Genomic DNA, 18,899 nt, shown 5'->3' with positions numbered 1-18,899 from the left:
AGACAGTTAATGATTGACTCAGCCCATACCTGTTCTCATGAGAACATCATACAAACACTCATCATGTTATTCCACTTCCCCAAAAATGTGTATAGGCTATAAAAGATTCCATACAATTTGTGCGTTTACTTGGGCCATAATAACACTCTACATCAGTTCTGCTATCAAAGATAACAGGCCATTTCTGTTGATGTCAGCCAATTGTAGGTTAGGGTCCTATTCTTTACTTTGCTGTCCAGTTCATATGTCTAGTCTAAGTGGTTGCATGCAGAAGAGTGGGCCAACAAAAACAACAGCACGCTGATGTGACACCACCCTTGCCTTGAAGTAAAAAAAAATACAGCTGTAGCTTTGTGCGCGTGCGTAACATTGCGGGCCTTGGAGAGCAATTGAAGGCTAGCACTGACCTTGTTGAGACCATCATCGATACGAGGATTCCACTGGGGGGGGGGGCTGGAACTATTAGCTACTCAAGCCCATTGAAAATATAACTAAATATATGCCGCTTGCATAAATGTTATGGACTTGCGTTGGAACAAATGAAAACACATTATTGAACGTGTTGCAACGGAGCCAACGATTTCCGCTGTATACAAACAAAAACACAGAGGCTTGCCTTCTGTTTTTAAGGTGGATATTTTTTGCTAGCAGTAAGCTAGCCTACATTGCTATTGGGGCATTGTGTCTTTGTAAACACTGCGTCAGTTGTGTTAGCTAGCTAGCTAGCTACCAAAACAAAAAAAGATGGGACTCGTATATTGTTGAAAGGAGCAGGCTGACTCCTTTCCATTCGTTACCAACATGAGAGAAGAAAGTCGTTCTTTCTTAGGAAGGCAGTTCATGGCAATCGAAAGACGGGGTGAACTTTCCTGCTGCCCCGACTTCACGGAGGATAAAGGGACATCCGAGAGAGGATATATGCGACCGTGCAACGCTTGTCATTTTACTTCAATGTAAAACTCCGAGGCTCTGGAGCGATGGAGACCGTGGGGAAATTCGAGTTCAGCAGGAAGGATTTGATAGGACACGGTGCATTTGCGGTGGTGTTCAAAGGCAGGAATAGAGAGGTGAGGGAACGATGTGGCAATGTTTTTGTGTTAATCTTTTACAAATCTAGATTGTGTCAATTTAGCTATTATCCAAAATAAATATTTGCGTCTGCATTGTTATCATTTTTATACTGTCGTACGACCTTAATTTGGCCATGCCAGCTGAAAGATGCAATCATCTGGGTTGAGGATGAAAAATATGTACAGCCATTTGCAGGTGAAATATATGCGTAATAATTTATTACAAGTGCATTATGAACCTAAATTAAAATATTGGTCTTTCACAGTTTTGGTGGGTGGGTGTGTTTGATGGGGATGGTCGAACATCTAGCTTAGGGGGCTTTTGTCTATTCCAAAAGTCCAAACTTGACCATTGATCACAATGGCATGTTGAGACATGTTTGTCCAACAACAACATAGTTTATGCTGAGGAGGGAGGATTCTGGTTTATGGAGAAAATGGAAAGCCAGGCCTACCTTATTAATTCCACTGAATGTTGTTACTATTCTGTGTTGAGCAGTTAACAAAGAAACAGGGACTCATATATCAAAGAAACAGGGACTCATATATGCTTAATTTAGAGTTATTTATGTAACTTTAGTTGTGATACAAATGTTGGGCTGTATGTTTTGATTTTTAATAAATTCTAAGGCTGTATGATGCAACTCTAATGATGATTTGAAAAAAGTTGCATGAAAGGCATGAACTCTGCTTTGTTTCTTGCGCAGGCTGCACACACTTCATCAGTCTCTCATTCACAATTTGACAAGCTCTTGATAATGCCTCAAATTTCCTGGCGGCATCCCCTTTGTGTGGCTGTAATGCCCCCTAAAAGAATCCATGCCTTTTGCGGCCAGTGGCCGTTGTGCCCTTGGGCTGAATATAATAACTATAATTTCCTTCTCCCGGCGGCATGCTCCAAAGCACCTCTCACTCAAATGGCTCTCCATAACGATCAGGTCTTTCTCACAGGCTACAAGTGAAGACAGACACATCGGGACGCAACTGCGCGCATCCTTATCCAATTCCGAGGCGCATATTGAAGATATTAGAAGAACTGTCCACATTTACTTTTCGTCAGCCAACAAGATGAGTAGGCCTAACGAACAGCAAAAGCACTAGCCTATGTCAATCTACTATCCCCCGTGCTAAAAAAGTTGACCTATTCAATTCTGTGTGAGAAATAAATATTCCAAACATAGTCTGGGACAGTTGTGGGATGGGATAGATCCCAAATTAATACAACCACTAGCATTCCCCAAAACGTTTTTAAGCAATGAGGCTGGCTCAACAGATCAGAACGTTTTGCTTAAAATGTTGATAAACTATTAGGCTATTTCTTCACATTATGCAGTAATGCGCACATGGCAGTAGGCTATAAGCGTGAATGTTCCATTAGCGGGAAAATACCATTCTCAAAAGTGACCACAAATGCGATTTATGGATGTAATGCTTTTATTATAAAGGTACATTTTTATGGTGAAAATTATCTTCCCCAAACTAGGGGCAGGGGAAAAAAAGACATGTCATCTATGTACTTAAATAGCGAATGAAGGACGCTTTTCCCGTGTTCCATTTTCATGCCAGCCAGGTAGGCTATACTCCTGTTGTAAAGAGAAGCAATGTGTTTAATATTTGGAAAGTTGAGAAATAAATATAGTAGGCCTAGCCTACAGAAAGCTGATGGGATCCTCCTGTTTTTAATAGAGGCCATCACTCTGTTTTCTCACACAATTGCATAGCCTATAGAAATGTTGCGCAACATGAGCTCATGGGCTCTCATGAAGTGTTTGATTAGATTTCCGATTACATTTGCATTAATGTCAAGAGTGATTAGCGGGACAATGGAGTGCTGAGTACCAGGCAGTTAGCAACTTTTGTAGGCTACTAATGACCATCAGCAGCATCAGAGCTTGGAGAAGCCTAATTACCGTGATTAAATGGTCATGTGGTATTTGACTGCCATCATGACATGTGACTCACCGTAATAGCCCTAGTTGTAGGAAGCAATCACTCCCCTTTTGCTGACTACAAATGATCTATAACTGTACTAATAACTCACTAACTAGCAAAGGATATGAACAAAAATGTGCACACATGGCTACATGCAGCTCTCGCTTTGATCTCAAAACAACCGCATCTATTCACGACCGCTCATGCTGTGAACATAGTCCAGTTCAAAGTAAATGGCACAGATCCATATATGGATGTTTGCATATAGGCCTACTGCAGCTCTGATTGTTTATGCCGCACCGGTCTGTGTACCAGTAGCGCGTGTCAATTCAATAGAATCCTACTCCGATACGTTCTGCCTATAACAAAATCTCTTGCATAGTTTGTTTTGATATGTTCCATTAAAAGTGGTTAATATTGCGTTGATTCGATCACAATTGCCACAGTAAAGGGAAACGTTGATAGTATTAACAGGGAAAACTCTAGAACAGTGGTCACCAACCTTTTCTGAGTCAAGATCACTTCGAGTCAAAATGCAAGCTGAGATGTACCGCTCAGATAACTTAAAAAACATAAGCCTATGCAACATTAACCAATTAAAAACAGTACTGTAGTAATGAGGTTTGTGCAGTAAGCTGTAGGCCCAATACATTAACACCGCATATTGTTGTTCAGGCCATTTTAATGTTACTGGGCTGATGGTACCTGCATCTGAGGGTCTGCCTCTCAACATCCCTCCGCTCTCCCTTTCCTCCACTGACACTGACCAAAAAGGGACACTATCTTCCAGCTGATGGCAAAACTTGAGTCGCACCGCATTATTTCTGCCTCAAGCACAAATTCATGTTGTTACTCCTATGAACAGAGACAGTGAAATATTTCTCAATATTAAAAAAGACCCAAGCCGCTAATAATAACAACAAGCAAGCCTACAGATACACTTTCCTACTCATTCATTACTGCTGCAGTGCTTTTTGTAGCGCTGAGTGGAAATAGGAAGAATGTGCATTTTATGGCATTTGGAAAGTATTCAGACCCCTTGACTTTTTCCACAATTTGTTACGTTACAGCCTTATTCTAAAATGGATTAAATAAATAAAAGTCCTCAGCAATCTACACACATAATGTAACGTAAATTTGTTACAAATAAAAAACAGATATGGCTTATTTACATAAGTATTCAGACCCTTTGCTGTGAGACTCGAAATTGAGCTCAGGTGCATCCTGTTTCCATTGATCATCCTTGAGATGTTTCTACAACTTGATTGGAGTCAACCTGTGGTAAATTCAGTTTATTGGACATGATTTGGAAAGGCACACACCTGTCTATATAAGGTTCCACAGTTGACAGTGCATGTCAGAGCAAAAACCAAGCCATGACGTCAAAGGAATTGTCTGTAGAGCTCCAAGACAGGATTGTGTCGAGGCACAGATCTGGGGAAGGGTACCACCAAAATTCTGCGGCATTTAAGGTCCCCAAGAACACAGTAGCCTCCATCATTCTTAAATGGAAGAAGTTTGGAACCACCAAGACTCTTCCTAGTACTGGCCGGCCGGCCAAACTGAGCAATCGGTGGAGAAGGGCCTTGGTCAGGGAGGTGACCAAGAACCCGATGGTCACTCTGACAGAGCTCTAGAGTTCCTCTGTGGAGATGGGAGAACCTTCCAGAAGGACAACTATCTCTGCAGCACTCCAGCAATCAGGCCTTTATGGTAGAGTGGCCAGACGGAAGCCACTCCTCAGTAAAAGGCACATGACTCCCACAGGGCTCCAGAGTGGCGCAGCGGTCTAAGGCACTGCATGTCAGTGCTTGAGGCATCACTACAGACCCCCTGGTTCAATTCCAGGCTGTATCACAACCGGCCGTGATTGGGAGTCCCATAGGGCGGCGCACAATTGGCCCAGCGTCATCCGGGTTTGGCCGGTGTAGGCCGTCATTGTAAATAAGAATTTGTTCTTAACTGACTTGCCTAGTTAAATAAAGGTTAAAAAAATTAAAAATAAATGACAGCCAGCTTGGAGTTTGCCAAAAGGCACCTAAAGACTATCAGACCATGAGAAACAAGATTATCTGGTCTGATGAAACCAAGATTCAACTCTTTGACCATTTAATCAACTTTAGAATAAGGCTGTAACCTAACAAAATGTGGAAAAAGTGAAGGGGTCTGAATACTTGTCAACACTTTGTTGACAGTGCTTAAAGAACTTAAACATAAAAACAGCATCTCTTTGCTGTATTTGTTGACAGTCTCTCTCTAGTCATGGTTTTATACGTTTTGAAATCTGAGTATCAACTTTGCTGTAGCTTTCTTTTATGCCTGCTACGTTACTGCAGACATGGTAATCTGAGCCATCTGATTGGCCAGCGGTAGCCCTATAGTGCACTTGATTTGCTCTCTGGGCCTGCCGGGAAGGCAGAGTTTGTACCCTCAGACACATGAAATGGTTCAAAATGGCAACAATTCTCCTACCCGGCGCGCAGGGCAGCTGAATCGAGTGTACCTACCGCCAACAGCCCAAGACAAAAAAATTAAAAAGGAACACAATGCTTTATTGTAGGCTACCTTACCACTTACTTATGTTCCATGCCTTTCACCTATAAGCATTCATTACATGCACCCAGAAAACATTAGGCAGAATGTGTATTATAATTGTTCATAATTATTTTTATTTGTCTATAGAAACATGACTGGGAGGTGGCTGTGAAATGCATAAACAAGAAAAACTTGGCAAAATCTCAGACCCTTTTGGGGAAAGAGATCAAGATACTCAAGGTAAGGCAACCAGTTTTATTTTCGATACATTGTATACAGTAAGACTTTCCATTTGAATAGCTGTAAACTTGCGTTGTTTTTTGTTGTTGCAAAGAACAAACATTTCCCATTTATTTTCCCCAGGAACTAAAACATGAGAACATTGTTGCATTACATGACTTTCAGGTATGTATAAAGCCAAATCCTTAAAGGTGCAATATGCCGAAATCGCTCCGCCATTTCCTGGTTGCTAAAATTCTAATAGTTCGCCTAATTTCAGTTTATGTGACAAAGCAAGTGTAGAGAATCATTGTACCATCTAAACCGCTGTGAAATATATTGTCAATAACCAAAAATATTGTATTTTCAGCTGTTTGAAGCAGGTGTCAAAACCGAAAGTAGACTTAAGAACTGGAAGCATAGAAATAGCGCACATAGAACATATCTACCCCTTCTTAGACTTGCTTTCAATGAGAATGACAGATCTATAACTCACATTTGTATGTGAATTTGGAAGCTGCAACATGTAACTTTTTGGACGACCCAACCAAATTCACACATAAATAGGAGTTATAGATCTGTCATTCGCATTGAAACCAAGTCTGAAGCGGTAGATCTGTTCTGTGTGCGCTATTTCTATGCTTCCCGGTCTTAAGTTTCATTTTGCCATCTTTTACTTTGGGTTTTGTACACCAGCTTCAAACAGCTGAAAATAAATATTTTGGGTTATTGAAAATATATTTCACAGCTGTTTATATGGTACAATGATTCTCTACACTTGTTTTGTCACATAAACTGAAGTTAGGTTAACTATTCGAAATGCATTTTTTTACCCACTTTTGTTTCATGTCATCTTTGTTGCATTACTTGCTGGTTGTTACACAAGTTTGTTGTTCTGTACTGAGCTTTTCTGTACAATTCATTTATCAACCGTTATACAACAGGTGGCACTAATCCTGAAAGCTGATTGGTTAAAACTGCATTCCAGCTGGTGTCTATTTCGCAAGTTACCACCGGCTAAATCTATGACGTTAAAATGCCTATTTACTCTGTTCCATCTGACTGCGCAATCCACTGTCTCATCAGCCCAGCCAGGCAATTTATAAACTTGATCTCCACTATAAAAAGCATCTAGACATTATCTCACATTTCTTTTAGACTAACATTTAGTTTTCAACAGCAGAGATTTGTATAAACCCTGCTGTCTGTCTCTCCGACATTTGCAACATTGTTTCAATATTCAAATTCGATCTCCAGCTGTCCCATAGTAATGAATGTGTCGGGAGTCGGGACGAGACAGACTGGCAGGCAGCGTTTCTCAGCCAGTCGAAATCATGAATCAGCTGGCATAATTTTTATGGACATATACAAAGAAATTTCAATTGAAAAAAGGTAAAAGAAACGAAGTGCAGCTAGTTTGCAGTCTTTCCAGCTTTAGTTTGAAGTGATTGTGTTAGCTGTGTTGTTGGCTAGCTCCTCTGAACAACAGTGTCCTGATGAGAGAGCACATTTTCTATGCCAGGCGAAATTGTGCCTCATTAGCTCATTGTTATGGATCTATCCAAATAAATGTAACTAGAAAACAGCTTAAACAAGTGCAAATGCAGCTAATTTGTTGTTATTCTGGCTGCACTGTTTGACGTGACTGGAAATTAGCCGTAGTTGGCTAGCTAGCAAGCAAGGGATAAGAACATTGCCAGCCAGTATGGCAATGGAACATTTAGAACAAATGGCTGGGTCCATAGATACATAACAAAAAGACTGAATGACTGGGTCGTCTCTCTGGCAACCGAACCGATAGAACGAACGACCAGCCGGCTTGGGTAGCAACCCTAGATTTGTGTCGGGACTATATCTTGTGGAAGAATGAAATAGTATTAATTAATTAATCAAAATAATGTTTTTAATTAAAATATGTTAACCATTATTTGAATATGTTGGTAACCCGTTGTATTTGGCACTCCAAACACCGGCTTCTCGGGCATTATCACTTACAGTGGGGAAAAAAGTATTTAGTCAGCCACCAATTGTGCAAGTTCTCTCACTTAAAAAGATGAGAGAGGCCTGTAATTTTCATCATAGGTACACATCAACTATGACAGACAAAATGAGAAAAAAAAATCCAGAAAATCACATTGTAGGATTTTTAATGAATTTATTTGCAAATGATGGTGGAAAATAAGTATTTGGTCAATAACAAAAGTTTCTCAATACTTTGTTATATACCCTTTGTTGGCAATGGCACAGGTCAAACGTTTTCTGTAAGTCTTCACAAGGTTTTCACAAACTGTTGCTGGTATTTTGGCCCATTCCTCCATGCAGATCTCCTCTAGAGCAGTGGTGTTTTGGGGCTGTCGCTGGGCAACACGGACTTTCAACTCCCTCCAAAGATTTTCTATGGGGTTGAGATCTGGAGACTGGCTAGGCCACTCCAGGACCTTGAAATGCTTCTTACGAAGCCACTCCTTCGTTGCCCGGGCGGTGTGTTTGGGATCATTGTCATGCTGAAAGACCCAGCCACGTTTCATCTTCAATGCCCTTGCTGATGGACGGAGGTTTTCACTCAAAATCTCACGATACATGGCCCCATTCATTCTTTCCTTTACACGGATCAGTCGTCCTGGTCCCTTTGCAGAGAAACAGCCCCAAAGCATGATGTTTCCACCCCCATGCTTCACAGTAGGTATGGTGTTCTTTGGATGCAACTCAGCATTCTTTGTCCTCCAAACACGACGAGTTGAGTTTTTACCAAAAAGTTATATTTTGGTTTCATCTGACCATATGACATTCTCCCAATTCTCTTCTGGATCATCCAAATGCACTCTAGCAAACTTCAGACGGGCCTGGACATGTACTGGCTTAAGCAGGGGGCACTGCAGGATTTGAGTCCCTGGCGGCGTAGTGTGTTACTGATGGTAGGTTTTGTTACTTTGGTCCCAGCTCTCTGCAGGTCATTCACTAGGTCCCCCCGTGTGGTTCTGGGATTTTTGCTCACCGTTCTTGTGATCATTTTGACCCCACGGGGTGAGATCTTGCGTGGAGCACCAGATCGAGGGAGATTATCAGTGGTCTTGTATGTCTTCCATTTCCTAATAATTGCTCCCACAGTTGATTTCTTCAAACCAAGCTGCTTACCTATTGCAGATTCAGTCTTCCCAGCCTGGTGCAGGTCTACAATTTTGTTTCTGGTGTCCTTTGAAAGCTCTTTCGTCTTGGCCATAGTGGAGTTTGGAGTGTGACTGTTTGAGGTTGTGGACAGGTGTCTTTTATACTGATAACAAGTTTAAACAGGTGCCATTAATACAGGTAACGAGTGGAGGACAGAGGATCCTCTTAAAGAAGAAGTTACAGGTCTGTGAGAGCCAGACATCTTGCTTGTTTGTAGGTGACCAAATACTTATTTTCCACCATAATTTGCAAATAAATTCATAAAAAATCCTACAATGTGATTTTCTGGATATTTTTTCCTCAATTTGTCTGTCATAGTTGACGTGTACCTATGATGAAAATTACAGGCCTCTCTCATCTTTTTAAGTGGGAGAACTTGCACAACTGGTGGCTGACTAAATACTTTTTTCCCCCACTGTAAATAGGCCTGTTTATTTTTGTGCATCTCTAAAATAGTTAGCCAATTCTCTACATTTTTATTGTTATTCATGGTCCTACACATGAAAGCATTAGCAACCGTGAACACTAGAGCAGCTTCAAAAGATACACGTCTTACAACCAGGGTTGAGTAGGTTACTTTTTAAATGTAATCCGTTACAGTTACTAGTTACCTGTCTAAAATTGTAATCAGTCACGTAGTTTTTGGATTACCTAAACTCAGTAACGTAATCTGATTACTTTCAGTTACTTTTGGATTACTTCACCCGTAAAACACATAAGAAGAAAAAAAAGATTACCAATTTACCAACATTTATTGCAGGATGTTTGAGCCACTAAGCAGAGCCACATTAGAACACATCACAAAACATTGTGACAAAAATGTATTTAAGCCCTGTATACCTGCCTCTAACATGCATCCTTCATCCTGATCTTGTCCATTTAGCCTACACCTATAAGATCTGATCACAGTCAGACCACAATGCGTCTTTTAGTCATGTACACCTGTCTAAAAATGTGGGCACACAGACAATGTGCAGGACAAATGATAACCAGGTATAAGTAAGGGCTTAAGTAACACCGCAACATGGATGGTGCCAAACACTTATCCCACGGGACACCAGTACAAAAAAGTATGAAAATGCAACTTAGTTAGTTAGCTAGCTAGCTAACGAAGTTTGCAACAGCCCTGACAGTGAGCATCTACAACCCCACATTTGGTTGGTCCGGACAGGACCAAGTAACAATCTGATTCACAAGTTGGGAAATCAAATTACAGCAGTTGAAGGACAATTTCCGTATTTAGGACACTAATCTGTATTTATCATATAAATGCCATTTTATAAAAGGGTGAAGACACTTGAAAAAAAACATTCACTAGGTTGAGTAACTTACATGAAGCAGCGTTCGTCTTCCTGAGCATCTTCTGGAAATTTGGTGCAAGTTGGCAACACGAACAAAGGTTAAATAAAACATACACGTCCTTTTACAAGCTGCAAAGACCTTGTTATCATGGTGCAGGTCTGTAGATGTTGTAGAAACAAATATTGTGTCATTTGAAACTTTGCACGTTCATGCGCAAACATGGAAGTTTGCGCACTTATGTCCGATATTGTCTCAACACGGCAAAACTTACCGCCACAGATCATTGCAGATAAAGTTTAGCACCATGATAACGAGAACTTTGCAGCTTGTAAAAGTACATATTTGTGTGTTTTGGAGTGTTTGTTACTGTTTCCATCTCGGGAAGATGCTCAGGAAGACAACTGCTGCTGCGGGTAAGTTACTCAAAACCTAGTGATATTTCAAAAAAATTATTCACCCTTCTATAACATGGCATTTATATGATTAGGGTCTTAAATACTGAAATTTTATTTTAATTTGTATAGTAGAGCACAATAAAGAACATACTGTACTGTATAATGTAATGTACTAAAGTCTAGTTTGTGCATGCTAGCTTACTCAATCATACACCATAACATACAAGTGCATTGATACATAACATTAAAGTTATGCAGTGGCAACACAGCTAACACTCTTACACACATTGTTTTAAAACTAGCTCAAATCTTAAATGATTGTTGCCCAAAGGAGTCTTGTAAAGACAAAATAGAAACATGACTTGCAAATTACAACAAGCCCTATAAACAGGGCCACATCAGAACACTGAAAACATTGTAACAGAAACTAGTCTCTAAGACAGCAACATTGATGGTGCAAAAAAACACTTGTCCGGCTTAATGACAACATATTTGTAATGAAAATTGACCACTACTATCGTCATCTGATCACTTGGTAAAAATAAAATAAAAATAGGAGCTAGATTCCCCAGCGCAGCTGATCCTAATTGCAACTAACTTAACTTAATTGCAACTAACTAACTAACTAAACTTAATTGCAACTAACACCAGAGAACCCCCCCGTTACAAATGTAGGGTTTATGCTGTAGTATTGGATCAGAACCCCACCAAGAGTATCTAAATATTGTCCAACCTCTCCCTTCTTTGTCTACTTTCCTTGCGACCACCATTTCGATCCCCTGACAGATGGAACCATCTTTTGACGCTTTTTCCCACTTTGTCGGTTGCATCGGACGTGAGCCGGTTTCTCCTCACCGCAGCTTTAAATGAAAATTGGGGAATAAAGAATAATTGGTTTATTTAGATGTTTCTTTCTATGCTTTCTAGTATTCATGAAGGACTTTGGCAACAGTAGAACATTAACTTACAATTAACTATCTCTTTGAGCTGCAGTTGGCAGAAGGGCACCTTTCCATTGATTCTCCTTCAGTTCATGGTCTTTGAAAGATCATGGGAGATTATGTGTGCCACACATTCTTTCACATCACAGCCACCTTTCAATCCCAAATAGTCAATCTGTAACCACATAGACAACAGAAATGTGACCATAACATTTGGATATTGTATGTCAATATTAAGTAATTCACCTAATTTTAATAGCCTATTGGCTGCTGAAAAACTAGTAACAGTTTTTTTACAATATCAAAAACACAAACATTATCTTAGTTTTGGATAACTAAGGCTCCATACAGATCTGGATATTGGTTATGTCTCGGCTAATAATACCACAAACTTTTAAAGCATAATTATAATGGCTGACTAGGTCAAGAGATGGAAATGCAAAAAGAGATCTCACCATCTTTTGCCTAAACTCTCTGCTGGCCTTCAGCTCCCCATCAAGATGTTCCATTTGTTGAACACTGCCTACTGGAAAAAGACCATCAGGTAGGTCTTCTTGCAGGACCCTTCTGCCTCTCTGGTCTTGAACGGTTAGAAAAATTATTCTAAGTTGTTCTAATATAATTTCCTGCTTTGTCAGAAGATTCAGGAGCAGAGCTGAAAAACATGAAGGGTCTTACAGTCTTTGAAACAATAAATAAACACAAACAGAACAGCAATCTTCTCCATGCAATAGTGATGTTTTTACTGTCATTGCGCTGAGAACAATTCCTGGTCTGCCCTCTAATTATGAAACATGTATACGTGTTTCAGAGTAAACTTAATTATTTTCAAAGTATTTGACGACCAAGAGGAATTATGAAAGCCCAAAACAGATCTATCTCTATTATACGTTTTTGAAAAGAGAATTGAGCATTTTGAAAACCCTGTAAATTACTGAAACCAACTCTTTTTGCGTATTTTAGGGTTGTCTTTCGTAGTTGCGTATTTTGACTTCAAATTGTGTAGATAATACACAAAATGTGTACAGGTTGGCAGGTTTGTGGAAAGTTACCACCAATTTTATAACATGTACATGCAGTATATCTGTTGTACAGTCAGTAAAAACAAAAACTCATTTATCTATACCCACAGGGCATAGATAACAATAACCTGGCAAATTATCAAACTAATAAAGCCTAAAAGAAAAAGCTGTCAATCTCGTGTTGGTCAGCATGTAAAGCTGGGTAGTGTGCAGCTTGAGTAGACAACGCATGAAAGAAGGAGAGGAGAGTATGCGTCAGCTGTCACATAAGATGGGAGGTATTTTTCGGAAAGTAAAAATAATGTAATATAAATAAGAAAGCCTTTTTTCTGAACTGGCGATTCGCAATGTTTAAATAAGAGAGGCGTGTCTTCTGGAGTCTGATGGCCCAAGAGAGTTATGTCTTCTGGAGTCTGATGGCCCAGGAGAGGCGTGTCTTCTGGAGTCTGATGGCCCAGGAGACGTATGTCCTCTAGAGTCGAATCCATGCCTCTCCAGGTTGCTGCTGAGTTTTTGCGGCCTTAACAACATCATCGATTTTATAGGGAGGCCATAGGCATACACCATCTTTGACCCACAATGCGGGTACCACCGCCAAATCGTTAGTTTCAGTAAATAAAACAATGTGATACATTTCCTAAAGGGAGACAAAAATAGGAACACTATCAGTACATTATAACATGTAATCCCTCAATAGACAGCCTCGTATTTTATACTCAAAATAATTTGGTTAAAATGATACTGTACATTACAGATATTACTGCTTTTATTGGAATAGTTCACTATTTTACAACTTTATATTAGATAGTTCTCCGACAACCATTACACACTTCAGCTAACTTTAGTCACCACTAGCTAAAAAAAGATTTATGTGATGGGATCATGTGAGCATGTTTAAAAATTAAATATGCTCATATGCACCCATCAACAAAGTTAGTAGCAACATCACTTTTCTAGGTAAAGTAGGTATACTTACAAAAATATATTACAGGGAATCGTCAGTGAGTTGAATCGGGTTCCAGTCCTAGGACGGAGTGCAAAAGAGGATAAACCACATGTCCGTTATGTAGTGGCAACCTCACATATTTCTGCAGATGTTTTACCTGAAAGCACTGAATTCTTGAGGACAGGTTAGAAACTTCAGATTCTTAACTCCCTGGAGTCAAGAGGATACTTTGTCTGTATTCTTTACCCAAAATGTACACTTTGCCCTCTGTAGAAATTACATTCAGGACAGAACAAACTTTGTTATCAATTCTGATACAGCCATTTCTCTGGTTCTGTCGACTAATCCATCAATCAACAGCTCCTTGAACTGATGCACTACTCCAGCGAAACTCTGTGGCACAGGATATTCCTTGCTGCTCTTCTTCATCAACATAACTAGACTTTAACTTATCAAATTCTGACAGTCGGCGGATCACTTGAGTTAAAGGACCGTGTGGCCTTCTGACCATTCTTTTTAGTTTCCCCAATACATTTTCAAAGGGAAAGCCTGATATCAGATCTAAATGTCCATGTATTTTGACAGCTTCGCTCAGTTGTACCAAGCCATGTATGTTATAAACGATAAATTCCTGACCATACAGTTGTCCAAAGTGCTGAACAAATGAGACAACTAATGTGTTGGCTAGGTCATTCATTGTTAAACAATATTCAGGACTCGCTAAAAGATATACAGAACCAGTCAAAAGTTTGGACACACCTACTCATTCAAGGGTTTTTCTTTATTTTTGCTATTTTCTACATTGTAGAAAAATAGTGAAGACATAAAAACAATGGAATTACACATATTGAATCATGTAGTAACCAAAAAAGTGTTAAACAAATCCTAATATATTTTATATTTGAGATTCTTCAAAGTAGCCTTGATGACAGCTTTGCACACTCTTGGCATTCTCTCAACCAGCTTCATGAGGTAGTCACCTGGAATGCTTTTCCAACAGTCTTGAAGGAGTTCCCACATATGCTGAGCACTTGTTGGCTTCTTTTCCTTCACTCTGCGATCCGACTCATCCCAAAGCATCTCAATTGGGTTGAGGTTGGGTGATTGTGGAGGCCAGGTCATTTGATGCAGCCCTCCATCACTCTCCTTCTTGGTCTAATAGCCCTTACACAGCCTGGAGGTGTGTTTTGGGTCATTGTCCTGTTGAAAAACAAATGATAGTCCCACTAAGCGCAAACCAGATAGGATGGCGTATCGCTGAAGAATGCTGTGGTAGCCATGCTGGTTAAGTGTGCCTTGAATTCTAAATAAATCACAGACAGTGTCACCAGCAAAGCACCATCACACTACCTCCTCCATGCTTCACCGTGGGAACCACACATGCAGAGATCATCCGTTCACCTACTCTGCGTCTCACAAAGACACGGCGGTTGGAACCAAAAATCTCAAATTTGGACTCATCAGACCAAAGGACAGATTTCCACCGGTCTAATGTCCATTGTTCGTGTTTCTTGGCCCAAGCAAGTTTCTTATTATTATTGGTGTCCTTTAGGGTATTGGTTTCTTTGCAGCAATTCGACCATGAAGGCCTCATTCATGCAGTCTCCTCTGAACAGTTGATCAAATAAAATAAAATGTTATTTGCCTCATGCGCCGAATACAACAGGTGTAGACCTTACAGCGAAATGCTTACTTACAAGCCCTTAACCAACAATGCAGTTTTTATGAAGAAAAAAAATAACAAGTGTTAAGTAAAAAATAGATAAATAAAAAATAGCAAATAATTAAAGAGAAGCAGTAAAATAAAATAACAGTAGAGAGACTAAATACAGGGGGTACTGGTACAGAGTCAATGTGCAGGAGCACCGGTTAGTCGAGGTAATTGAGGTAATATGTACAGTTGAAGTCGGAAGTTTACATACACTTAGGTTGGAGTCATTATAACTATTTTTCCAACCACTCCACAAATTTCTTGTTAACAAACTATAGTTTTGGCAAGTCGGTTAGGACATCTACTTTGTGCATGACACAAGTAATTTTTCCAACAATTGTTTACTGACAGATTATTTCACTTATAATTCACTGCATCACAATTCCAGTGTGTCAGAAGTTTACATACACTAAGTTGACTGTGCCTTTAAACAGCTTGGAAAATTCCAGAAAATGATGTCATGGCATTAGAAGCTTCTGATAGGCTAATTGACATCATTTGAGTCAATTGGAGGTGTACCTGTGGATGTATTTCAAGGCCTACCTTCAAACTCAGTGCCTCTTTGCTTGACATCATGGAAAAATGAAAAGAAATCAGCCAAGACCTCAGAAACAAAAATTGTAGACCTCCACAAGTCTGGTTCATCCTTGGGAGCAATTTCCAAATGCCTGAAGGTACCACGTTCATCTGTACAAACAATAGTACACAAGTATAAACACCATGGGACCACGCAGCCGTCATACCGCTCAGGAAGGAGACGCGTTCTGTCTCGTAGAGATTAACGTACTTTGGTGCGAAAAGTGCAAATCAATCCCAGAACAACAGCAAAAGGACCTTGTGAAGATGCTGGAGGAAACAGGTACACAAATATCTATAACCACAGTAAAACGAGTCCTATATTGACATAACCTGAAAGGCCGCTCAGCAAGGAAGAAGCCACTGCTCCAAAACCGCCATAAAAAAGCCAGACTACGGTTTGCAACTGCACATGGGGACAAAGATCGTACTTTTTGGAGAAATGTCCTCTGGTCTGATGAAACAAAAATTGAACTGTTTGGCCATAATGACCATCGTTAAGTTTGGAGGAAAAAGGGGGTTGCTTGCAAGCCGAAGAACACCATCCCAACCGTGAAGCACGGGGGTGGCAGCATCATGCTGTGGGGGTGCTTTGCTGCAGGAGGGACTGGTGCACTTCACAAAATAGATGGCATTATGTGGATATATTGAAGCAACATCTCAAGACATCAGTCAGGAAGTTAAAGCTTGGTTGCAAATGGGTCTTCCAAATGGACAATGACCCCAAGCACACTTCCAAAGTTGTGGCAAAATGGCTTAAGGACAACAAAGTCAAGGTATTGGAGTGGCCATCACAAAGCCCTGACCTCAATCCTATAGAACATTTGTGGGCAGAACTGAAAAAGCGTGTGCGAGCAAGGAGGCCTACAAACCTAACTCAGTTACACCAGCTCTGTCAGGAGGAATGGGCCAAAATTCACCCAACTTATTGTGGGAAGCTTGTGGAAGGCTAACCAAAACGTTTGACCCCAAGTTAAACAATTTAAAGGCAATGCTGCCAAATACTAATTGAGTTTATGTAAACTTCTGACCCATGGGAATGTGATGAAAGAAATAAAAGCTTAAATAAATAATTCTCTCTACTATTATTCTGACATTTCACATTCTTAAAATAAAGTGGTGATCCTAACTAACCTAAGACAGGGAATTTTTACTAGGATTAAATGTCAGGAATTGTGAAAAACTGAGTTTTTAAATGTATTTGGCTAAGGTGTATGTAAACTTCCGACTTCAACTGTACATGTGGGTAGAGTTAAAGTGACTATGCGTAGATAATAAACAGAGTATCAGCAGCGTAAAAGAGGGGGTGGGGTGTGGGGACATTGCAAATAGTCCGGGTAGCCATAATTCGCTGTTCTGGAGTCTTATGGCTTGGGGGTAGAAGCTGTTAAGAAGCCTTTTGGACCTAGACTTGGTGCTCCGGTACCGCTTGCTGTGCGTTAGCAGAGAGAACAGTCTATGACTAGGGTGGCTGGAGTCTTTGGCAATTTTGAGGGCCTTCCTCTGACACCGCCTGGTATAGAGGTCATGGATGGCAGGAAGCTTGGCCCCAGTGATGTACTGGGCCGTACGCACTACCCTCTGTAGTGCCTTGCGGTCGGAGGCCGAGCAGTTGCCATACCAGGCGGTGATGCAACCAGTCAGGATGCTCTCGATGGTGCAGCTGTATAACTTTTTGAGGATCTGAGGACCCATGCCAAATCTTTTCAGTCTCCTGAGGGGGAATAGGCTTTGTCGTGCCCTCTTCATGACTGTCTTGGTGTGTTTGGACCATGATAGTTTGTTGGTGATGTGGACACCAAGGAACTTGAAGCTCTCAACCTGTACCACTACAGCCCCGTAGATGAGATTGAGGGCGTGCTCAGTCCTCTTTTTTTTCCAATAGTCCATAATCATCTCCTTTGTCTTGATCACGTTGAGGGAGAGGTTGTTGTCCTGGCACCACACGGCCAGGTCTCTGACCTCCTCCCTATAGGCTGTCTCATCGTTGTATGTGATCAGACCTACCACTGTTGTGTCGTCGGGAAAAACGTAATGATGGTGTTGGAGTCGTGCCTGGCCATGCAGTCATGGGTGAACAGGGAGTACAGGAGGGGACTGAGCACGCACCCCTGAGGGGCCCCCGTGTTGAGGATCAGCGTGTCAGATGTGTTGTTACCTACCCTTACCACCTGGGGGTGGCCCGTCAGGAATTCCAGGATCCAGTTGCAGACGGAGGTGTTTAGTCCCATGGTCCTTAGCTTAGTGATGAGCTTTGAGGGCACTATGGTGTTGAACGCTGAGCTGTAGTCAATGAATAGCATTCTCACGTAGGTGTTCCTCTTGTCCAGGTGGGAAAGGGCGGTTTGGAGTGCAATAGAAATTGCATCATCTGTGGATCTGTTGGGGCGGTATGCAAATTTGAGTGGGTCTAGGGTTTCTGGGATAATGGTGTTGATGTGAGCCATGACCAGCCTTTCAAAGCACTTCATGGCTACAGACGTGAGTGCTACGGGTCGGTAGTCATTTAGGCAGGTTATCTTAGTGTTCTTAGTGTTCTGTGGTCCTCTGTAGCTCAGCTGGTAGAGCACGGCGCTTGTAACGCCAAGGTAGTGGGTTCGATCCCCGGGACCACCCATACACAAAAAAAAAAAAAAAAATGTATGCACGCATGACTGTAAGTCGCTTTGGATAAAAGCGTCTGCTAAATGGCATATTATTATTATTATTATTATTTATTATTATTCTTGGGCACAGGGACTATGGTGGTCTGCTTGAAACATGTTGTTATTACAGACTCAGTCAGGGACATGTTGAAAATATCAGTGAAGACACTTGCCAGTTGGTCAGCGCAAGCTCGGAGTACACGTCCTGGTAATCCGTCTGGCCCTGCGGCCTTGTAAATGTTGACCTGCTTAAGTCTTACTCACATCGGCTACGGAGAACGTGATCACATACAGTGAGGAGAACAAGTATTTGATACACTGCCGATTTTGCAGGTTTTCCTACTTACAAAGCATGTAGACGTCTGTAATTTTTATCATAGGTACACTTCAACTGTGAGAGACGGGATCTAAAACAAAAATCCAGAAAATCACATTGT

At 40.9% G+C, this 18,899-nt stretch overlaps 1 protein-coding gene across 3 annotated transcripts in view; it reads left to right on the top strand.

The window, feature by feature from the left end:
- Window positions 1-381: 381 nt before the first annotated feature.
- Window positions 382-18,899, top strand: part of LOC121541619 (serine/threonine-protein kinase ULK1) — a 62,171-nt gene continuing 43,653 nt past the window's right edge. For all 3 annotated transcript variants that reach the window (XM_041850775.1, XM_041850776.1, XM_041850774.1), the window contains exons 1-3: window positions 382-1,067; window positions 5,685-5,777; window positions 5,901-5,942. In XM_041850775.1, the coding sequence (XP_041706709.1) occupies window positions 978-1,067; window positions 5,685-5,777; window positions 5,901-5,942 (225 nt within the window). In that variant the 5' untranslated portion in view covers window positions 382-977. The remainder of the gene's footprint in view (window positions 1,068-5,684; window positions 5,778-5,900; window positions 5,943-18,899) is intronic.

This window comes from Coregonus clupeaformis, chromosome 27 (assembly GCF_020615455.1).
Source record: "Coregonus clupeaformis isolate EN_2021a chromosome 27, ASM2061545v1, whole genome shotgun sequence".
Lineage (NCBI taxonomy): Eukaryota > Metazoa > Chordata > Actinopteri > Salmoniformes > Salmonidae > Coregonus > Coregonus clupeaformis.
The sequence above is the reverse complement of the archived record's forward strand: the minus strand, read 5'-3'. Positions and strand labels throughout refer to the sequence as shown.